At 43.2% G+C, this 24,307-nt stretch overlaps 1 protein-coding gene across 2 annotated transcripts; it reads left to right on the top strand.

Moving 5' to 3' along the window:
• The first annotated feature begins 639 nt into the window (after positions 1 to 639).
• On the top strand, positions 640 to 22,486 carry smoc2 (SPARC related modular calcium binding 2). Of its 2 annotated transcripts, none has more exons than XM_042222845.1 (13): positions 640 to 1,187; positions 6,726 to 6,888; positions 8,783 to 8,889; positions 9,093 to 9,192; positions 10,516 to 10,560; positions 12,734 to 12,814; positions 13,561 to 13,635; positions 15,181 to 15,367; positions 16,395 to 16,477; positions 20,271 to 20,370; positions 20,611 to 20,858; positions 21,527 to 21,561; positions 21,708 to 22,486. In XM_042222845.1, the coding sequence occupies exons 1-13, from the start codon at positions 1,113 to 1,115 to the stop codon at positions 21,729 to 21,731; spliced, it is 1,323 nt and encodes a 440-aa protein (XP_042078779.1). In that variant the 5' UTR covers positions 640 to 1,112; the 3' UTR covers positions 21,732 to 22,486. The 2 variants fall into 2 exon arrangements, with proteins under 2 accessions (XP_042078779.1, XP_005927169.1); XM_005927107.3 differs by having other exon boundaries at positions 646 to 1,187; positions 12,767 to 12,814; positions 21,708 to 22,482.
• The last annotated feature ends 1,821 nt before the right edge of the window (positions 22,487 to 24,307 follow it).

Raw genomic sequence — 24,307 nt, 5'->3', positions numbered from 1 at the left:
AACAAACCACCAAGAGGAACAGACATAATTTGATATAGGCTTTATGTTCTTATTTGTCACGTTTCTTTGATTCTTGCACAAAAAAATGTATGTTGAAAACTCAGCCTAATTTTTCTCGTGGAGAATAAAATAAACTTGTGGAAAATACAGTACGCGGAGTTCTGACAAACGCAAAAGTCAGAACTGACTGTGTAGAATTTCGAAATCCCCGACAGCTATTTGACCATATGAAGTGTATCGAGCAGGCTGTGAAGACTATCATCTACCGTTAGATGGCGTTATAGTCGTAATGGGACGCTCTGAAACGTTGCACTAGTGGCCGTGGACTCGGCGAATGGAGAGTTATTGGGAAGAAACTGCAAACTGATTCGTGCTCGTACAGCATATAGTTACAAAGCTGAGAATGGTTTAATGGTTTGCCAAAATATCTGTTATTCTAGGCGCCCCTTGTTTTTTTTAATCTGTATTGTGTGAAACTCAGGGGCTTGTCTAACTTTGTTTTGAGAATTGTATATAGCCGTATAATCAAAAAATTGAATGTGATTGCGTATGCGTCCACCAGAACGAAAATGTATTTGCTGATCCACCTAGCAGACACTTTCTGACCCCTTCCTGTGTTTTCTCTTCACTGGGGTTGAGCATCCTCACACCACTTTCTTACGTGAAAGAAAAGAATACCTGACGTGTTTGACTACCAGCAGCTGACGGCGTAAGCTTACGCCTACCTGACTGACTAGGGGACCCGCCTGCATCCGATAAGGGATCTAGTCCACAGAATCAAGTGTAGCAGAAAAGGGGGTGTGGAGAAACGAAGTTGAGTTAAAGAGAGGGAGAAAGAGACACCGAGGGAGGGGAAAAGGTCAGGGACACGGGGGGGGTTTATCGGACTGCCAGAAATAAGGAGCGTGTCTACACAAACGGGCTGGCAGACGAAACCAAGGAAACGACGTGAAATACACCACCGACCCCCAGTGACTTCTTCGAAAGGACTGGTGCGGATTTTAAACAATTTTTGACTTCTCCCATAGACAGTTTTGCGCTTAGGTGAACTCCTGCCAACACGATTTTGGACCGTGCGTAATTTGGAGAGTATATTACCACGCTGCGTCAGGATGCGCATCTGTCCACTGCTGGTCTTCCTCTGTCTACAGTGCGCTGGAGGCGTTCAGAAGTTCTCCGCTCTCAAGGTATGAGGAGGCACTTAACTCCCAGAATGAATGTCATTCAATTTCATGAGTAAAAGTTGTTTTAAAGGGAAAGGATGTGCTTGTGCTTTCTATGAATTCACAATCTGGAAAATATTTTTTAATATAAAAGAAATAGTTCCTACGCACCCTTTTCTTAAAAGTCAAGCTTCTTGTGATCTATTTAGTCTAAGAATCTGAAATAATAAAATAGTCAATACCTATAATGACGCATTTGAAGTCAATTACTACTACACTGTGCCACATTCTTACACCGAAGTCTGAGTCTGAGGTTATCTCGCTCTAAAAGAAGTGGGCTGTATTGGTCAGATGTTTTATATGAGGCAGAAATCCATTTTAGAGCTCAAGAGAGCATCAACTAGAGCTGTGCACTGAGAAAATGGCTCTGTGTTTTTTGTCAGTCATGTAAACTGAGCGCCACAGCTTACAGAGTGTTGGCACAGCAAAGGCTACAGGTTTGTAAGCAGTTGGTGGGTGTGCAGCAGATCCTTTGCAGGTTTGGTTTTGCTGCTGTAACCTGCCTGCCAGCTTCTCGGCTCTGCTGCCTTTCTGTCTGGTTTGCTCCTGTTGTTCTAGTTGCTCTTCAGAGGCTGAGCTGCCGGGATCTTCTGCATTAAAGCACATGGCATTGTTTACAGCAGCATCCTCTCCATCTTACATTAAACTCTGACAGAAAGTGCATCTTCTGGGGAATTTCATGGCCATGATCAAGTGCAGGTACAGTGCTAAAGGACACTTAATAGAGAGTGGAATGTGCATTGTCAGAGGCTCCCCCTTTTGATTTAGAGGCTGATGTGACAGCCACCTCTCCCAGCACCAGTATTTATGGTTCTGGAGAAGATGCCTCGGTATCCAATTGGAAACAAATGGCCATGAGTTGTTAACCTTCAGGTGAAGGGTCGGAGATCCTTTCTGCCTGACGGCACTACAGAGTTGTGGAATGTGGGAGGAAGTGTTGTACTGAGCAGATGCTTCACTGAGTTGATACACACAAACACACACATAGACCAAGGCTACAGATAATTAGTGTGAGGAGCGTTTCTCTATTTGTGCCATGGTTGATACCATTTACTGTCATTTAATAGAAAGGTTACACAGGTGTAGCTGTGTTTGTGGTTGTTTGGATATGACACATTATCTGCTGTGCTCTGGAGACGAGTGTAAGAACGAGAAACTTCTCTACTTTGTTGCGTGCCTCAGTTTAATTTTGTTTCATATTGTGTGCCGTACCTCCCAACACAGGCTAATCAGACTGTCTTTAGTGGAATAACACATGAAACTTTCTTTTACAAAGAAGGTTGCAAGTGATTAATGGCTTATTGTCTAACATATACAGGAGAGACCATTAATAGTTAAAAGAAAATGTCTTCATGTTGTATTTTGTCCATATTTGAGGTCAGACAGGCAGTTAAATATATGAGATATTTGCCCAGGGTTATTCATGAGACCAATTTTTTCCATTGTTTATGGAAATATGAAATAGTGTGTGAGAAGATGAGGGCACACAGAATAGTGGCTGCCTCATTTTCAAATCTTTATGTAGAAATCTTGATCTAACATGGGCCCTGTTGCCCCCCAAGTGCTTTCCTAAAATTTTCCACCTGCTCAAAGAGGCGGGTTTCTTTATCACATGACTATCACTGGCCTTTTGCGACACCTCCTTTTCTTTTTAACATCTTTCAAAGCAATTAAATGCCTTTTTCCTTTGATTGAGTTAGTAGGCTGGTTAAAGGCTGACACTTTCTTCCCTTTCCACCATGCTGGAAACTAATGATTCCCTTTGCATCCTAGCATCCACACAGGAAACTCCCGGCAAGGGCATTTAACACGTTTGCCACAGCTCTCAGCTGGGGCCCCCATTGACCCTGTGAGGCTGTGGTGTGAGGGGCCTCTCAAGGCGCTGGAAGCAGGGGCCTCCCAGCCCAGAAGGCTCTTATCAGCCTACAATGCGCTCTCTGCTGGAGGTTCGCCTCCTCCATACCCCATTCAATCCCACAATGCCGTCGAGCCAGGGGGAGGTAATAGGATTTGATTTGTATGCTGGTTGATCTTAGAAAAAAAAAATTTCCCTTACACTCCACCCGCCTCGCCCTCTCTTGCCTGTCTCTTGTTCTTTTGCCAACCTCCTGTATTATTAGAGCAGATGCAAAAAGCATCTTCCAAGAGAGATCCCACAAAGAACAAAAGGAAAAAATCATGAGAGAGGCCAAATAAAGAGAAAGGCAAACAGAGAAAGTGAGTGCCAGATGTCTGCAAGTAGACGGGAGTGGGATTTGAGCAATAAATTGATTTGAGTCAAAATGCGTGTTCAGACTTGCACGAGTCTCCTTTTATGATAATTCAGGGTGGAAGTCTGTGCCGCATGTAGCTGAAGCAGAGGCCATCCATCACTCTCCACCATGTTCCTGTGCAGGATGATGGTGTCGACTCAGAGAGGCTGGAATGAGACATCAGGGGAGTGTCGGGGCTCTGCCTCAGCCTCACCCATCCATCACCACAGGCAAAAAACACACAGAGATCTGTAGCAGAGAGCTAACTACAATTAGGTGGACACAGGAGGATGAAGCTCTCAAAGCACCATTAGTCTCCAAAGTTTCTTCCTCTCCCTCACTTTCACATCTTATTTTTTTGTACTTCCTTCAGTGTGGCCAACTTTGAAACGACTTAGAAATAAATACTCGGATGTCTGAAACTGAGTCTGGGTGGTTGATTTCATGGGTGGCTGATTTCATGATTTCAACTGTGTTTTTCCATGCTGTGTTCTTGGAGCTTCACTGTAAACTTGCTGGAGCTTGGCACTATGCTGTGTGTGCTGGAGAGCAGACTTCTAGCAGGATGCTGGGCCGCTGAATGACTCTGTTTGCGATGTCAGTCTGCTGGCTGGCAGGGGCTAATGCTGGTGTAGTGGCAGTACATTGGCTGTGGCAAGTGCTGGACAGTCACCACCAAGTGGGGTTGGATGCTCTAAGACACCATCAGTGTAGTAATTGGCTTCAGAACTGTCTGAATGTGAAGGGGGAGCTATGAGAGAACTTCGGTGTTGAATACGTACGCCCTCCTTACCTGTGTGTGAAGCTAGTAGCACTGGAGAGAAGAGGAACAGAAGGAAGGGAGGATTGTACTAATGGGACTCTGTCAGTTAAATGCAATGATGCAAATAATTCAAACAGCTGAGAGATGCAATGAGGGAGTAGGGGCAGGACATGTAAGATCTTGTGTTTATCAAGAGCGAGCCAAATACATAAGCAACCAAAAATAGAACCTCTTAAGTGTTTAGTTGAAGACAAAAAGTGCAGATGTTTGTTTCAAATTCAGTCTTGATTTCACTAATATTTTATGAACAGGAATCTTCTGCACAGATCAATTAAATTCAGTTTCATTCATATAGCACCAAATTATAACAACCATCACCTCATGGTGGAGAGAAAACTCCAACAATCACACCAACTCTCCATTAGTAAGCACTTGGCAACATTGGGAAGGAAAAAGTCCTTTTCAGCAAGAAGAAATGTGTGGCAGAACCAGGCAGCCATCCGCCACAACTGGTTGGGGATAAGGGGAGGAAGACAAGACAAAAGACACGCTGTGGAAGAGTGCCAGAGATTGATAATAACTGATGATTAAATGCAAAGTGGTGTATAAACAGAGTTAGAAGATGTGAGAGAGGAGGAAATGTTCAATGCATCATTGGAAGCCCCCAGGAGTCTAGCCCTAGAGCAGCATAACTAAGAAAGGGTTCAGGGTCACCAGATCCAGCCGTAACTATAGGATTTATCAAAAAGGAAAGTTTTAAGCCTGATCTTAAAAGTAGAAAGGGATCCAAAGTGGGAGCTTATTTGACAGAAGAGGGGCCTGAACGCTGAAGGTTCTGCCTCCCATTCTACTTTTAAATATCTTAAGAACATCAGAGCTTGGAGTCACAGCAAAGTGTTTTATATTGATCAGGTATCAATTAGAGAGAGCAAACATATAATGGATAATTTCCCCAGTTCTGCCTTAAAAGGATAACTGTTTGATGATTTGTGACATGTTATTACAGACAGTAAGAGTAAAACCTCTTGTTTATTTCAGAACAACAGACTATCAATGAATATAGCCCCAGAAATCATCTCCTCTCCTCTCCTCTACATTGTGACACTGTATAAAGCTTCTTGTCTTCCTCGTGACAGTTTTATACTTACCCTTCGAAAATCTTTGATTCATTCCAACACATTCATCTTCCCCCTCACAGCTCCTTCTTCTAGTGTGTTTGAACGGGCCTACCATCTCTGATCTACCCATTGGGAGATTTATGAGCATGGTTGACAGAGTGTATCTGTGTTACCCCCCCCCCAACCCCCCACCCCTCCCTCCCACTGGCCCAGGGCAACTTTACCTTACCTGTTAACCCTCTTCCAGGTGCATGCAGCCCTGCAGCTCTGCCTGTCAGAATGCGGGGGGTGGGGAGGGGGAGTTGCCCCTCCTCCTCCTCAGTATATTTGTAAGATGTCAGACACAACAAATTTTGTCTTTGGCATTACCACAGCCTTTTTAGCAAACGGTTTTTGCCACAGATTGATAAGTGGGAGTGGATGAAAGTTCCCACTTGTCTGTCTATCTGTCTGCCGTATAATAGATGACATGCAGAGATTTTTGGGGTGTTTGTGAATCTAGGAAAATTAGAACAAAACAACAGTGTCTCATATGTGCAATTATTTTTATTAAAAGAGGAGACAAAAGTTCACCGAGGTATTTCTCTGTGGATATGACTGACTGAAAGTGCACCTGCATCTGCATGAGTATCAAGTTTGTTTGTTTTTTGGGGTTTTTTCAGTCTGCCCAAAGTGAATGAATCATGCAAACTTTATGAAGCCGCTCACACTGTAGCAGCACAAAGCCCGCTGACATCTAGTTTATTCAGGTACCCATTCGCTGTCTTTTAATTCATTGTAGCCGTCACAGCTTGTTGCCAACCCCCACCTTTTCCACCACCACGGCCCCATTGTGTGGCCTGGCGAGGGAGTTTCATACCGTGGTGGCAGATACAATGGTGGCATTGACACAGGTGATCCGATGCGTTGAGCCTGGATTCTCCTGTCCTTGTTCCTCTTTTCATGGCTGAGTAAAACATCCTTAGCAGTGATTCCAGGTGAATACCTGTGCAGGTGTTGGCACAGACAAAGAAAAGAGGAAGTGTTAGTCAAGTCCTCTTTAGCCCTTTAGACAAAGACAAAGCACAGCTGCACCTTTGCAGATTTGCAGCAACACTGCCCCATCTTTGTGTCTGTGTCTTGTACAGATTATCAGTGTCTTCTTGCGCTTGATTTTTAATAATAGGCATTTTTTTTTCTGTTGTAGCTTGTTTTCACAAAAATACATTTTGCTCCACCAGCGCCAGCTCCCAGCCTTCCTAAATTCCTCAAAACTCCTACCTGTTGGTGTGCAGATTAAAATGTTTTGGTGCAGAGTACACTTATTCCCAGAAATGGCTCATTTAGCAACTGATTTCTCTGCTTATCTCCTCCCTTCTCACTTGTGCAGTTCCTGCGGGTGGATCAGGATAAGGATTGCAACATGGAATGCAGCGGAGCTCCTCGCAAGCCCCTGTGCGCCTCCGATGGCAGGACCTTCACATCGCGCTGCGAGTACCTCCGAGCCAAGTGCCGCGACTCCCAGCTGGAGGTCAGCCGAGGGCCATGCAAAGGTCAGGTCATGAGTCACGCTTCATCGCCGCCTGATGCTCTCAAATGCACAGAGGGGGGTCACAGTAGAAACTCGTGGGTTAAATTCATTTCAGCATAATTGATTCTTTGAGTGGTGGGAGGACAAGTGGGTTTGACACTGTAGAAGTGGGGGCTTACTGCTGCCTGCGTGGTTTTATAATTTCACACCATTTGTGTGATGAGAGACGCATCATTAATTTGACAAATCATGAATTATTTTGATTACATGAGTGATTTCCTCATTTATGGAAATTGCAGAAATATCTTGACAAATCGTGACAAAGATTTCATCATCCTGGATGTAAAGCTTTATATATATGATAAGTTGAAGAGAGGGAAAGGGAAGGAGAGCCTGTGAGGTCAGGAAGCTCACACACTCTCTCATTGTTAGTCGTTGAAGGAAGGAAGAAGAACCCATACACCCCAGTTCTTCAGCCCCGAACCCTTTCACCCCTGCCCCACAGGCTCACTCTATACTGCTAGTTCATCGCTCTGTAGACTGGGGACAATGACCCATTCTTACCGCATTACATTAGACCTCTAATACAGGGAATGTGAGCAAAAAAGTTTGCTTAAAAAGAGGTGTCATATGATGGAAAAGCATTCCACAATTTTATGCCCGTGCTGGGTTTCCATGGCAACGTCTCTAAGCGGACATCTGGATGTGGCGGACAGTGCCGGGACGCAGAATAGAGGATTCCAGCCAGGAAGCTGAAAGGCACGAGGGTCCATGAAAGTCGTATTGTATGCGTCAATAACATCGGGTCTATAAGAGTTTGGACCCCCCTACTGCTTCTGGATAGGGGGGGGGCGGAGTATAGACACAGCAACAGCACCCGAAATAAACCGGAGGTCTCGCCTTGCCTAAAAGCACAGAGATGGGATTGTGCAGATGGTGAGAGTGGCACCACATTTGTTTTCTATCACTGTGCTAGGATGATTCAAGTGTCCTGTCATTTTTTCCAGTCAGCTTTTTGGTCAGAGCCCCCTGGAGAAGGATGATGGTTTTGGGGTTTTCCACTGCAGCTAACTTTAGAGCTCCTCAATTCACTGTTTTCCTCCCTCCAGAGCATCCAGCATCTTGCCTGCTCTCCTCGCCAGTCAGCAAAACGCACACACACAAAGGGTGCACACTAGAGTAAGAGAAAGCAGTGCACATCCCACCTCACATGGCTAATCTACCTAGAAGCCATGCTGGCAACAAGACTGCCATCAAACTGGTGAATGTTTTTAAACTTGGCATTAATTATTGTTTCAGTGCGATTTGAAGCCCATCCAGCACTTTGCAGTAGCTACTGCATTACACTGAGTTACCATCAGACTCATTTGTACAGCTGCTGCTGCTGGCCAGGTGAGATAAAGCAGCTTTGGAAGACTGGTTTGAGGGATGTGCAAAAACTGGAGGCACACCTGGATGAAAAGTTGCTGAGTTTGAGGGGACAACCTTGGCTGAACCTCTCAGACGGTCGAGGTTTTTAGAGGAGAGTGAGGCAGACTCAGACATTAAGGAAGGGTCAGGTTTTCCCCGTGCATCAGCCCTTTTCTTGGGTGACTGGAATGTTCTTACAAGAGCAGCATGAGCTGTCTCGCTCAGTAATGGCTTTACCACCAGGCGGTGTGCAGGCTTGCCTGACTTGTCCTAATAAGAGTGGGGGTGTTGGTTCTGTTCCCAGCCACACAAGTATCTGCTGCTTCCGAAATGTCTTGAATTGTTTCCCCCTCCGTCACTGCTCTCTCCCTGCATGTTTCTTCTATTCTTCATCATCTGTAAAATTCGACATCTTCTTCTGACTTTTTAAGTATGTTGCTTACATAGTTGTGGACCATAAGAAAATAGCGTGTCTAGTGATTTTGCTGATTTGTGATGCTCCTCAGATACATCCAGATGTGTAGCAGAGAAGAAGTACACAGAGCAGCAGGCCAAGAAGCTCTTCCCACAGGTCTTTGTGCCTGTTTGCAACCCTGATGGCACGTACAGCGAGGTAACGAACAACACTCTATGAATTATATTAACTTTACTGCACAAGCCAAAGCTAACAACCATACCAACAGTCAACATTTTTCTAAAAATTCTCATTTGTTCCGCACAAATAAAACTCTTCTTTCATTTCATTTGATTCTAACATGATGGGTTTCCAAATGCAGCTTGTACTGACTCTGTGTGTGTATGCTGTTTTGATTGCAGGTTCAGTGCCATAGCTACACTGGATACTGCTGGTGTGTTACCCCCAATGGCCGGCCAATCAGTGGCTCAGCAGTGGCCAATAAGAAACCTCGATGCCAAGGTCAGTAAAACCCAAGTCTTTTCAGATTTGCAGTTCTCAGCTCTTGGCATCTAATTTTGTAATATGCTTGACGTATGACACTTGGTTTCAGTAATTCAGTGTAGCAATGATGATAAATCAAAGTCAGCACAGCATAAAATGGCATTTTATGTTTGTGTGGGGGTGTAGCATTCAGTCCTGTGGGAAAGCGGTCAGCGAGTGGACTGACAGCCAGAGGGTTCGAGGGCCATACGAGGACTGAGTGTTGCTCAAGGCATGGGGCATTAGTAAAAATAAGCCTGGCAGAAAATCTGTGCTGCAGAATTGAGAAACGAAGTTCAGCTGCGAGGAATGTAAATGTCACTGGAGGGTAGCATCTGCCAAACACTATGAACACTGCTGTTAGCTCTTTACAGATGTTGGATGTGGTTTATCCTCTTGAGATTCATCACAGGATGTAAAACTTGTACCCACCATTGTACTCTATACTCTTTGGTTAACTTACCTTCACTGTCTACACACAGACTATACATTGGTCTATTTTCATTTATAAATCAATAACTGAATTGCCACCATTGTATCTAACTTCCTGTATGTCACCTAAACAGAGTAATTACAGCCTCCGCTCACAAGCCTTTATTACATTCACTGTTCCTTCACCACATACAGAACTTGGGAAAAAGGCATTTTCTTACAATGCTCCTTATACTTGGAGCAAATTGCAACAGGATTTGAAACTGTGCAGTTTAACTGAACTCAAGGAATTTAAACAAATTCTAAGGACAAAGGAGAAAAGATTACTGGATGGCCGTTCCTGTTCATGATGTGTTATTGTTACTGTCTTTTTAGTTTTAGTTGTATTTTTCCAGTTAGCTGATTATATGACGTGTATGTTTTAACATATTTAAAACAGGTCAGTCTTGAAGATGACACACTGTCTCTCCCATTGTATAAATAAAGGTGAAATTTAAAAAAAATCAAATCCCTTTGCATCTAAGGGGCTGCCTTGTAGTTTGTTGCTGTCTCAATAGTAAGAAGCCTGCAGAAGTAATATTTGCAGCAGCAGTGTTTCTGCTGCATTTGGCAGGGTTAGGGTTAGGGTATGGGGGTAAGCTGATATGAAGCCTAAATATTTCATAAAACACATTCCAGCTGACTTGCAGCGTGTTACTTTTAAATTAGGTGGCTTTAATAAAAGTGGGTAGGGGGTTAAGAGTTACCGTGTGTCAGCCTATTTTATTCTTAAAGCGTGCCAAAGATTTCCAATCTGTTGTCTCTGTCAAAAAGGGAAAATCAGCAGCACGGTTGTGAATGTTTAATTAATTTGAGCCTTTTGCTTTTCAGGATCAAAGCAGGAGAAGACAACTACAAGAGAGCCTGGTAAATCAGGTGAGAATTCAAGAAAAGTTCCCCCTCATAGGCACGCTGGCTCCTTGGCGATGCATGTTTGCTTTTGTGTTTGTTCGTGTGCATGTATGTACCTATCAACGCTGGCACTGAGAATGTGTGTGTGTGTTCCTTTGTATCTGTCTATTTGTCTTCATCTTTGTCAGAGATGTTCAAGACGGGTCGCCTGTTTAGGCTTGCCTCACTAATATTTTGTCAATTCATGAACGTTCGAGCTGCCTGAAGGCTGATATAAAAGCAGTCTTGAGTTAAGAGTGTGTGATAAACTTTGCACACCACTGGCAGCTTTGGTGCCTATAACTTGCTTGTTGTCTTTACCAGGCAAGCAGCAGGAGCAAGACCGGAGGACCGCTGACTTATCTTAAGTTCTCCTTCACTAACCTCTCTCCATTTTGGTTCCTTTTTCAGCCACAGTGTCATAAGATACAGCGAAATGTTCACACTCAAGTCTACTTTTTCTGTGTCTCTCATCAAGCATCTTCCCTCTTCCAGATATAGAACCACTAAGCTTCCCTGTGACTGCGCTCCAAAATTTGTATAGCTTTCTCATCTCTTAAGAGACAATTTGTTTAACTGCTGTGATTTGACTCACAAAGAGTCCAATTTGGGTTCATTCAGATTGACTCATTATGTGATTGTATGTGACAGTGCATGGTTGCATGAGAGAGAGAGAGAAAGTGTGTGCACATCCACTTGTGTTTGTCAGATGGGTTATTCCTGTCAGTGTGACATTCATGTCTGTGCCTCTCTCTTGCTATGTCTCTCTCTTTCTCTCTGTGTAAACAGTCTTGGGTATAGCGTCTGTCTGAACCCAGCCAAGTCATTACGCATAGATCAAGTGGGAATGCAAAATTTGAGAGAGGAGGTGGGATTGTGGGAGAAGGAAAGAGGGAGGAAAAGAGGTGGAGGGGTTGGTTGTGGTTCAATCTGAACTGGTTGGATAAACAGGGTGGTGAAAAGCAGAATAAACTGTAGGTTTGTGGTGTGCCAGCGCTCAAAATAGCAGTGATTGCATCAATATTTTGATTCAGCAAAAGCCCATCAGTAAAAAAAAATAAAGAAAAAAGAAGCCATTTCACAGCTGCCTTTGCAGCATTTCTTAAAGTAGGAAGAGATGTGCACTTAGCATTTTGCAATAAAGCCATTTCTGTTACTTGACTTAACAAATTCACATGCTGGAATCATATGCAGCTGACGACTGACAAACAGCAGTAAAACTAATGCCATATGACCACAAATAGCACGGGGGTTTCCTGGCACATGCTTAAAGAGGTGTTACAGTCATGTAAAAGGCCACAAAGTAAAGATAGGCCATTAGTGGTTTATCATAAATCCAAATCATAAATGCACTTTTTGAAATGGCATTTCCATCCTTGAAGTGAGCAGAGTAATAACACGTCTGCCTCAGTTATTTACACTGCACACAGACTCTACGTATTTTTATCCACCTTACGTGTTTGAGGAGATGAATGGCTGCCATAACTGTATTTGACTTTGCCATGGAAAGTCATTGTTAAAGAAAATGTATTTGAGCCTAATCCCTGTTTGTGGAGCCAACCATTAGAGATTCTCTGACTCACACATTAATGGGGCTTTACTTCAAGCAAGAGGAGTGACCAGTTCTGAGGTTAACCACACCTACAGCCATGGTTTCACCCGGAGCGCTCCAAAACCTCCATCGCTGTCTCTCACCACAAATCAAACAAACGGAGACCAAACAAACATACTCAGTTCTCCCGCTGTTAATTGGTTCATCTGAAACTTGGCTACTGCATTTTAACCCTCTTCTGCGCCGCCACCACCTCCGCACAGCTTTCCCAATCCAAGTGCAGGAAATGAAAGATTGAAGAAGAACATCAGGGACAATCAGTCCTAATTCTCTCTTAATTTACTATAATTGATCAAAATCTGTCCTCTGTAGCACTGTGATCTCCCTCCGTTGCATGACGTGATACCATTGGAATATGTGACCACTACATTCCTAGCTTTCCTTTTCTCATATTGCAAGTCACATCTTTCAGTTTTCAGCACACGTGCAGCCTCTCTTGGTCATTTTTCATCCCTCTAACTCTGCTTCCATCCTTCTTGACCGGGCAATGTGCAAATCTCACATAGTTCAAGTGTTCTCTAATCTAGCGTACTCTCGTAATTGTAGTCTCCTTGCAAATATTCTCCATTCTAAATGCAGATGACACCGACCTAGTGATCGATCCTCAGCCTCCCGAACACGAAGAAGGTGAGCTGTTATTCGTCAGACTGTGAGTAAAAAATGTTTGGTCCTGTGCCTGTGTTTACTGACATACCGCTGACTGACTCAAAAGAAAAAAACCCTTAAATGGGCAGAAGAGCCTGCCCGAGTCAGTTACAGCACCATGCTCCAAAAAGGTCACTGTGGAAAACGTTATAGTAAAACACTGTTTTGGAATGATGAGATATGATGAAAATTTTTTCCTCGTGTATTGTATACAGTAGTAGCAAGTGAAACATATTTCATTCTAAAGCATAGTCCAACTGTAGCATAAGAAAATGAGTCATTAAATTAGTATTATCGAAATCTGCCAGAAATATTGAACTTGTCAGTTAAATAACCAGCAGCTATGCAGTAGCAGGAGGATGTGGTACTTATATATGTAGAAAAGTTGCTTCCCACGTTTTACTTCAAAGATAAAGAATGGAAAGCTGCTGCATTTGAGCACTTTTATAACTAGTTTATATATTTTTTGAGCAAAGTAGCGTTTTACAGCGTCACGCTAATGCAATCATTTGATAAATAATAGATTCTAGCCTACCCACCCATCTTTTGATGCTATAACTCTGGTCACAGCTTTCATATGCAATTTATTATCCGCATCCACTGCAGCAGTTTGAGATATGATAACCTTCATGTGCATTATACAGGCTGTGAGTTTTGGTTTGCTTCAGATGATTTACGAGCATGTGTTTGACTGAAGCTAATGAAGCTGCCTTGGTGATTTCTTTCAGATAGCAATTCCCAGTACCCCACTCTGTGGACGGAGCAGGTTCGCAGCCGACAGAACAATAGAACCAGAGCACCATGTGAGTTTTCAAAGGTTGCTTTTTACTTAATGATGGCGAGCGGGTGTTTGCAAACCTCAACTGAAAGCCCGCTGTGTTTTTCCAGCTTGTGTGAGCAATCGTGGTTTGAGGCTGTTCCTGTCTTTTAAGGACAGATGGCGGGTTGTGAAACCAATACATCTTGGTGTCGGAGTGCGTCAGGCTTTGAGGATCTGCTTCTCTGTGGTTCTTCTCATTGCAGCATTCCTGTAAATATCCTCACATGGCACGGGCAGATGATTTTATGTCAGCCGGCTTGGTCAATCCTGCTCTCTTTTTACAAACACGCGCGTTAAGCTCAGTTGTCTCGGAAATGTGCAGTTTTTCGTACCAAACAATAGTATTTTAGGCTGGCCTAGAGACAAGAAACTTCTGTGCATGTGTGCATTTCTGTGTGAATCCCATTATCATAATTTACAACCAATAAAAAGCTTGAGAAATGCAGCATTGATGGTTTTGATTACCACATGCTCTTTGGGGTATTGGGGTGAAAAAAAACCCCCACCCGCTCCAACAAAGAGAGCCCATACGGAACAACTGGAGCGAAGAAAGTTGGTTGAGAAAGTGGGGAGGCATTTCATTTGGTCTCTTTTGTGTGGGTAAAGATCTCTAATGAAAATAAACAAAGAAAAGGGATATCCATAATCCTGCAGAAGCCTGCGAGCCTTGAGGCAAGCACCGAAAAGAGGAAGAGATAAAAATCCCTCATGGCCAGAAGAGCTCTCCTTCCATTCCTCTGTTTAATGCGGCTGCTGTGCAGGAAAAAAAGAGTCTGATTAGATCCTGGTGAGGCTCAGTAAAATCCCATCAAGCCACTTCATTTTCTGTATGTATGGATAAAAGACAGGAACGTGCACTTTTTCAGGGGAATTCTGAACATATAAACATATAGGTCTGTGGTACTTTACAGTATCCTGCAGCTATGTGTCGGTCTGTGTGGGTGTTTGACAGCATAGCCCCAACTGACCACTGTGCTGCCTTTGTCCTGTCTGTTTCTCTCGCTGTCACACACATCCACAAAGGGCAGTTGAGTGTCCAAATATTTACTTAACTTGGGGCACGGGGAGCCCGTGCTTAGTCATTAGCCCGTTAATGTCCGTAAACAGTGCCATGGGGGGCTGATATAGCAGTCTACACACCCTGTCTCCGAGCGCTCGTCCTCCACCCCTTTGTCTTCCTCCTCCTCCTCCTGCTCCTCGGGGATTTGCAGCAATGGTTAGAATGGAATGAGAGAGCAGCTGCATGCGTTTTGCTTTTATACAGAAATTAATTCAACCATAATGCACGTTGTATAATTCCAAATGTGGTTGCCAGATCTGGTTAGGACTAAGTCCAAATTTAAACTTCAAACATACCCTCTTGTTCATATCAAATGTGCCTCTCTGGAGTGAGTGTTTGCCAAGTCACACAACCCAGACCATCAAAACAAAAGCTCAGGTTATAGACCACATGCATGTGTGCTTACGTTCTTGTGACCAATACGCTAATACCTTTGCTGATTCCTATATAACCTCTGATCTTTCCCAGCCTCGTCATGTGACCAGGAGAAGCTTTCTGCCCAAGAAGAGGCAAGGCAGCACAAGAACGACGCTGTATTTGTACCAGACTGTGCCCAAGGAGGACTTTACAAGCCTGTCCAATGCCACCCCTCTACTGGCTACTGCTGGTGTGTGCTTGTGGATACTGGACGGCCCATACCTGGGACCTCTACAAGGTGGGCAAAATATCACCTACAAAAAAAACAACGTGGTATACAGATATTTGCACCTTTATGTGTGGTACTTAATTACACTTTTCAAATATCCTTGGCATTTATTGCCTTGTTCTGTGTGGGAAACAAACTAGAAAGTTGCTACACAAAGCAGGTAAGTGATCATTAGCCAAGCTTAACAGAGCAGAGAGGTCACAAGAAAGAGAATCTGCTCAACTAGATGACCTTGCATTTTGCCCTTTGGCAAGCATCTTCTGCATTAAATGTTCTAAAACTAGATTAGGAATTATCTTACAACAGGTCTTAATATCTGCAGGCTTTCAACCCTGCAAACTTTGAAAATACTGAAAAGAAGCTCTTAGAAAAAAAATAAATTTCAGAGATTAAAAACAGGTTTTCTATCAGGGATTTGTAAAACTGCATAAATGTCAGACTTGTGAGATTGCACATCTAAGAACACACATGGACATCTCCATTGCTGATGGCGCAGAGTGTCTCGGTGGTCTGGTGAGTGGCAGGTCATAGGTCAGTGAGCCTGGCAGACTGGAGAACTGGTACACTCTTATTGAGCAGCATGGCTGGGTATCAAATTAACAAGGCTCCAGGCAGAGTGCCAGACAGCACATTAGCACGCATATGGAAGCATGGATTTTCTTTATTGTCCCAGGCCAGCTTTTGGCCCACTTGCACAGCAGCAATCTGGGCTCTGCGACGGAGACTGTGAAAGCTTCCTTGTGTCCCACGCTCCCTGTCTCCCACACTTCTATCTCCCTTCCCATTTCTATCCTCATACCAGCTCCAAATCCTTCCCCTCTTATTGGATGTGTTTCACAGCCCCTGGATTTGCCACAAAACAGTTATTTCTATCCCTAAGATTTAACTGCAATGGGTAATTGGAAAGCATGGGAGTCCTCTCTGACTTTACAGTAAAGATAGTTTCACTGTTATTGACAGTCCCTTTCACCCATTTCCCTCGATTGAACAGATTTTGTATTTATTTATTTTTTACATGGTGCATTTTCTGTCACAGGTATGAACAGCCAAAATGTGATGGCAATGCTAGGGCCCACCCAGCTAAACCTAAGGACCATTATAAAAGCAGACATCTCCAAGGTAAGTTTTTCAAAACTGGACTCGGTCTCTGTTTTTTCTTTGTGTCCGGACCACACGGGGGTGTTCCTCTGCAGCCTTCCTCTAACTGCTGCCTCGTTTCCAAGGTTGTGATAACAGTGCAACTATGCGTGTGTGTAAAACCATCATTAGTGCTGTTGGTCAAGGAAACGCTTGTTAAAGAGTTGAGGATTGCCAGACCCTACCCTTCGTTGGTCAATAAGCAGGGAGATAGGGACAGATTGGGGGAGAATTCATCTTCGAGTGACATGGAAGCTGGAGCATAGTGGGATGAAAGCAAAGAGGTGAAACAGCAGGGAGGTGAGTGATAATGGATAATTGGATGCCAGAGATAGGTGGTGATCATGGGATTGATAACAGTGTAGATAACTATATTGAGGGCAGAAGATCACTTTGGGGGTGGAGGTCATGTAGCGGACTTAGTTACAGGTGAAACTCTGCTGGTGCTGGGTGCATATAGTATGTGAATGTTACTTACAAACATATAGGGCTAAATATTAATTAAATTACTGCATATTTCATTATTTTTAGGCATATTTAGAAAACGAACTAATTGCCAATACATTACTGGGCCTAACCACTGAGGGGTTTTTACAATGTTTTTCAGAGTTAAATTAGCTAATGTGTTACATTATCCTATCATTCACTGTTTTTACACACAAGCACACACATGCGCACAAAAAAAGTTATTAATTCATGTTCCGCTGGCTAAAACATTTGGCTAATTTATTGCTATATGTAGACAAAGTTAAAACATGATTTGGTGCTGCTTCACTTTCTCTTCATGCTGGAAGTAGGACTTGAACTAACAACTTTCTGCTGGAGACACTAAACAGAATCAGGTCTCGGTAACCTGCCAAAAGTATCTGACTTACATGTGTCACTTTGGAAGGAAAATGCAGCTGCAGGACTCTTTTCAAGGAGACTTCTGCCATGGTTAGTAAAATTTGGAAAACTGTCTCATGTCCAGTTTTCCTAAAGCAAGGGAGATATTACATTAAAAATAAGTCAAGTTGTAGTTAAAGTTGTTGTATGCACGTGGATCTTAAAATGATCTTCTTGCTCTGTGATGAAACTCACATTCAAAACCACACTGAGATGACTAAACCATTTTTAAAGATGCGCCAGCTTTCATTCGGCTGCACTCGCTTTTTTTACTCATCACGTAACTGCACAACTTGTACCTCTCATTAAGCCAAAGATAGGTGAAGTAGAGATACAGCGTTCAACCGCTGCCTACAACCAAATCATAGTTTAAAGATGAATGGTGCTTGGCTAATTTGCAATTTTTTTTTGGTGGTTTAGTAAACATGTTAATAGTCCAGCAGCATGTGAACAGAGCCACCACTGTTCCAGTCCTCTCCACAACTGTTTATGTAAGAGTGCGCCAGGCCAGAGCTGAGCTCTCTGCTCGCAGGTGCTGCGTTTAGCAGGAGAGCAGCACTCTGTCTCTGCTCAAGCATCAATGATTCTTGTACAGTTAATATAAAACAGAGGGACATAGACAGACATAAATGGTTGGTAGACCACCAAATGCTATTCATCTTTTGCTTTGCAGAAAGTATGCGGTGGCAATGGGGGTAAAAAAAGAAGAAGAAAAAGCAGCGACGCTATCCCGTGAGAAAGACTCTAAGACTGAAACATTATGTCTCTGCATGTGTTAAGTTGCACAGACCGAATTTTAAACCTGTCAAAAAAATCTGCACCTGATCAGTCAGTATGCTCATGCAGTAAAAAAAAAAAAAGAAGAAGAAGAAGAAGAAAAAAAACGTAGCATCTTGTTTTCTTTATGAGCAATTGCGTCAATGGCTGTAAACCGTGTTACTGTATGATCCAGGTATAATTATAAACGTTGCCTTCACATTGCTGCAACCCATTTGCTGTTGAAGAGCTGGTGTTGAGAGGTTTATGGGGCGAGACTTGAGAAAGGAGCAACTTGCCCAGGAAGAGCCAGGAAAGTAAAGCTGAGTATTTGGCTAACTCTATCCCCGCAGCAGGCTCATGGGACAGCACTGGGGCAGGCGCTGGGAGCTGCGGCCGCGAGTGCTGACAGGGCTCAGCCCCATGTGGCTCCGTACAAAAACACTGCTCCTTACTGACAGTAACGCACAGGCACACACATGTAAACACGCACTTACACGCCAACTTTTTACAGGCCGCAGATATATGGAGGCTTGTGAATGGTGGTGCAGCTCTTTACGTTTCAAAAAGAAAAAACATTGAAATCATGAAGGCTTTCTCAACCTGATTCTGTCCTGCAGCTGTCAAACTTTGGTATTACATAATTATAATTATTATGGAATAAGACAGCAGCCGTGTACTGTTGCAGCCTTGAAATGGACGGAAAATGGCCAGACACAATTTCCCTCAAATGACAGCAGGCACATTCGTGTCCTTCCCTTCAGCTAAACAGTGTCCAGACATACAGAAGCCGATCTGTCCCACCCCCACAGTGAAAGCACTGCTGCTAAGAGGAAACGACTGAAACATTACATGATGGCTTCCCTCCCTGAATGAATTGCAGACGTGCTAAGATTCCTGCAGCATTACAGAGAGCGCCGGTGCTCTCCATGAAAAACACTGAGCCTCAAACAAGTCTCACTGCATCCCACGAACCTCTCTTCATTTAGAAGCCAGATAAAAAAAACCACTTTGCCTTCTGAGGGTGCAATTATTTGACTGTCTAGACTAATTTACCACAAGAAGGTCCACAAGGCACCATTTTGGCTATTATCAGGTGGGTCAGATATTTTACTGGGCAAGAGCCAGGGAGGGCCTACTAAAAGTTAAGTACAAGTCTGTTTAACGTGTAAAGGAGACCGCGGAAGAGTTTGGATGTGACTTTTTAAAACCGTGGTCTCGGTACAAGCTGCTAAAGCCCTGAAAGGTGGAGCAGAGGCTGGATGTTTATGCCGATGCTGGTCGCCACCTGTTAGAGACGCAAAGCATGCTATTATCTCCAACACAGGAGAATCGGGCCCCGCAGGCCTGGGCCATAAAAAAAAGCAGAAAACTATGGACAATTTCTTCTTCTCCAACGGCGCAGGGAAACAAGATTGTGAGAAAGGAGAAAAGAGCTGGAATCCCTCAGGTCTCTGTAGCCTTCAGCTCTAAAGGAATAACTTTGGTCTCCTCACCCTTAAAATGGGCTCACAGACAATTACTGTCATTAGGGTCATTCACCCAGTGTTGTTCTTCATTTTAATTTTTTCCCATCAGTCTGCATGCAATAATGCTTTACTGTTAGTTTTTCCTGGGTGGATAATGACACATTTCACCCTATAGGTTCATGGTCTGATTATATTGCCATTCTCTGTCAGTCATTTATAGAGTAACCCCGCCACACGTTGAACATCGCGTTCTAAATTTTGTCTGTTGCTCTCTGCTTGGATATCTTTAAAGCAAACACCTCAGTAATTAGTAAAATCTTGTTAATAGTAACAGGTATGCCTATACCTGTGGAAAGTTAAAACACTGCACAATGATTGGCAGGTTTCTTCCACTCCTCCACAGGAGGGGAGCTCTGATTCTTTATTGGAGCAACTGCGAGTGTCCTGGGTTTCTTTTCTCTTTTTATGTGACGTCTACATTAAAACTACGCCGGCTGTTACATGACATCCCTCCCCAGACATTTATTGGGCCACCTATGATGAGAGCATTTAACATTGCTGCAAAGCTTTTTTTGCAAGAGAATCTCTTTGTTTGCACACTCGCTTTCATGCAAGGGCATAATTCCTGCTTTCACACATCGATGTATCTGTGGTTGATTTTCCAGGCTGTCCCGGGGCTAAGAAAACAGAGTTCCTGACAAGTGTTCTTGACGCGCTGTCGACAGACATGGTGCACGCTGTCACAGATCCAGCATCTGCGGGAAGGTATGACATTTCAAAGTGTGTATATTCATGCTATGGTTAGTTATGGATCAGTGGGTTCAATCATTCACCACAAACACATAAATGTATGCCACTCACCAATTTTGAGTGCACTGAAAAGTGGGAAAAGCTTTTTTTCCCCTCTGAAAGCGAGCGACTGCATTTCACTGAGTTGTTTTTTAGTTGCTGCATAAAGAGAGATGTGATTACTGGCTGATAATCTGATTTGTACCTGACCTTTAGGGTGGCTGAGCCAGACCCCAGTCACACCCTGGAGGAGAGGGTTGTCCACTGGTATTTCAGTCAGCTGGACAAAAACTCCAGTGGGGACATTGGAAAGAAGGAGATCAAACCTTTCAAACGCTTCCTGCGCAAGAAGTCCAAGCCAAAGAAGTGTGTTAAGAAGTTCGTGGAGTACTGCGACATCAGCAATGACAAAGCACTGTCTCTGCAGGAGCTCATGGGCTGCCTTGGGGTGACCAAGGAAGAAGGTTAGATGAATGTAAACTAATCACCCTGAATTTTTTTTAAACCTCTCCTCCAAACGTTATTGCCCAGTAATGGGGCAACGAGGCACCAGAAAGATTTTGGGTTCATCCATATGACAAAGTGATGCACAAAGGGCAGTTATAATCACATTTCAAAAACAAAAATCCAACAGCAACATGTGACCTACGCCAAGTGATTACATAAAGCCTCGAGGGCCTGCAGGTTTTAGATATGTCATTGATCCAACGCAGCTGATTCAAATGGCTAAATGACCTCTTCAACATGTCCTGAAGTTCTCCAGAGGCTTGGTAATGAACTAATCATGTGATTCAGGTGTGCTGACCCAGAGTGATATCTAAAACATGCAGGACACCGGCCCTCGAGGCCTGGAGTTGCCCACCCCTGAAAAGAGTAAGCTAAGTTGTCTAATTAGCACTTGAATGGCATAATATAATGTTTTACAGCACGCTGTACCAGAGTCAGCTGGAAAACAATAGTTTTTAACCAACTAAAAACATTTAAGTGATAATTAGCCAGCTAGCACCTAGCTACAGTACTTGCAAATAACAGAATCCACTAACAGCAGTGCTTAATTACACAGCACAATTATACTCTGCAAAAGTTTCTCCATAATACTTCAAATTCATGTCACGTTTCTTTTATCCTAAAGGGTCCATACCAGGAGAAGGCTTAACCAGTAAACTAGTAAGTACACTCTTCCTTCATTGCATATTTCCAGCCTAACTGAAATGTTATTGTCTCCGGTAGTGTTGACTGAAGCAGACCTTAAAATGTGTATTTCTGAAAAAGGGGCACATTAAAATGAAGTAACTTCAATTTCCTCTTCCTAGAATCCCTCAAAGAAGCAAGGCTAAGCCCTACAACAGTGATTTCCCCTCTCATCTGGAGAATCCGCCCTCACCAATCGGCAAATGGAAACCATAGTATTTGCACTTTGTACTTTAAAAAAAAAAAATGTAAATTCACTTTGTAGAAATGAGGTATTTAAACAGACTGCTGAATCTGTGAATTATGTAGTTAGCTTTTTATGTCCTGACAAAACAAAAAATATTTAACACATACAATGTATGTGTCCTTTTGTGTCTAAAAAGTGTACTTTTGAAAGTTGTCTAAGTTTTCATGTTTGATGTTACATTTTTGTGCCCATTTCTCCCCAGTTTACTTTTCTTCTTGTATTAATGATATCGAGGTGTTTATACTGATCGTTTCCTACACAGCTACAATAACCTTTCCATCTCTCACGTACTGACCTATTTCATCTTTTCCTGTACTTTGTAAAGCAGTTTGCAAGAATGTTTGGAAGATGCATCATAAACAACATTCTACATGTTCGCATATATTCATGATTACTAGAAATAAAGAACTCTTTTATATATTTTGCTCCTTGTGTCTGCTTAATGTGTCAAAGAGGAGGAATCAGGTCAGCGACTTTCTTTGGATCCAATTAGTCTTCTGTATTTTCCCTCGTTATATAAATCTTGTAATGTCTTTGCCATTTTGTCTTTTCTTGCTGTGTCTTTAATAAAACACCTTGTTGACACAGTGTTTAAGAGCCAAGTATTAGTCATACATAGCAGAGGTCGTGTATCATCCCATTTAAAGACAGTTTTCCAATTCCCCTAAGGCAACGTTGGAGAATTTAAAAAATAGATGGTACTGTTTTACAGTTTTGTCATATTGACTGAAGACAGATAAATAGACTATTCTCAGCTCTGTACAGTATGAGTGCCCATTAGAAGGGCATTATATGAGCTTCTGTTTGTGTGCACGCGGTTGATTATGGTATAGTTAAATGTAAACCCAAAGAGTCAAAATAAAGTTTCAATAGATTCTTTGTTAAGAAACAGCTCTCAGCTCAGAGCAGCCGTGACACTTTACACTACTGTACATTGTTCCTGCCTGATTATTTATTATGTTGAGGCTAAGTGGTAAGCTGTGGCTTTTCACACATACAATCCTCTATAGGGCTCAGCGGCTGACCTCAGGCTGACCTGCTCACTCAGGCTTATCCTCTAATTTATGATTAGCACATTGCTCTCCTTTCTTTGATATAATCCGACCCAATGGTCTGGTTTTAACACCACAGGGGAACCAGAGGAGAGATTATAACCGATGGTGGATTAGCTATAGATAACCTACGGCCTTTTTAAGTCCCCTCTCCATCCACAGCAAAGGAAAAGTTATATCTGAAGCAACAGGCCTAAAGTAGTAAGGATATTTAGATTTCTGTTTCCCAGAAACAAAGTATCCAACCAAGCCTGTCTATATATTTTTAAAAACCGCCTTTTGATTAGCTCCAGCCATCTGTGATGCTCTATGTACTAAAATACAGTCTGCTGATTCTAAATTTCCAACCATGTTCCTGGTTTGTCAACCTGAAGGTGATGTTAGCACCATGCCCACGAAAACATTTGCTTTTCTCAAACAACCATACAATCTGTTAAGGTCACCATACTAGTTGCAGGTGTACCAGCAAATGCATCAACCTATAGCAAGCCAGATGTCTGCTACCGAAGCTCCGTCCCATAACCAACACAATGCTAGAGCTTTGTTGTGTAGTTTCTACTCCCCTGGGCTCAAATGCATGTAAACACAGTTTATGATTTGGCTTCACGTCAAGGTGTGGTTTTCCGAATATGTTTCCCTGATGGCTTGGACTTTTGCCTGATGGAGTAGTTGAAGAAAGGCATCCAAACCTTTTGGCCCAGTTACCAGGACCTTCTCACAGTTCCCCCCTCCTCTTCTCCTTAGTCGTGCTTCCTCACTTCTCTCTTTCGCATATGTGCAAACACACTCCCTGAGCACAGAGATACCATTGAGCGTGATTTGTGGGCACAGTTTGTGTGCTTTAATGGGCAAGAGGAGGCACCCGATCTTACTGCTGGCAGGCCCTGCGGGCTGTGGACTCATGAAGAAATTACTGTCAAAAGCCATCAGGGCTTTAATAGCCTCTGGCCCAGCCATGGCTTCCCCCTGGCCTTCAGAGGGGGTTCTGGTCTGTGGGTAAATAGCATGAGGACAGCGTGCACCCTGGGAGCCTCTCTCTTACTGCTTCCCCAGCAGTCCAGCCAGTATGGCAGAGCACGGTCTGACATTACACTCAAGAAAATGAATTGCTAGAGGAGGTGTGACTTTTTAATGGATGGGGTGCAAACGAAAAATAAGCAGCATAAAGGACTAGGTGAATTCACACAAGGGGCCTTTTCATACTTTACCTCCCCTCTGAATAATTCTTTTTGCTACAGTGGCTTAATTAGTGCAACTTTCTTAGTGGTTGTTTGCTTTCATTATACAATTTAAATGGGATTACTTTGTTCAAGTAAGCATAAATTGTGTGTACTGTTTTTATTGGAGCCTAAAGTGAGCTTAGGCAGGGTGAGTCCATAGAGTGTATGAGTGCATTTGGGAGACAAATACATGCTAATGCTAA

The sequence above is a fragment of the Haplochromis burtoni genome, unplaced genomic scaffold, assembly GCF_018398535.1.
Source record: "Haplochromis burtoni strain Fernald_Lab_line unplaced genomic scaffold, NCSU_Asbu1 Contig_96, whole genome shotgun sequence".
NCBI classification, from domain to species: Eukaryota; Metazoa; Chordata; class Actinopteri; order Cichliformes; family Cichlidae; genus Haplochromis; species Haplochromis burtoni.
This window is presented reverse-complemented; position numbering and strand designations above follow the sequence as displayed.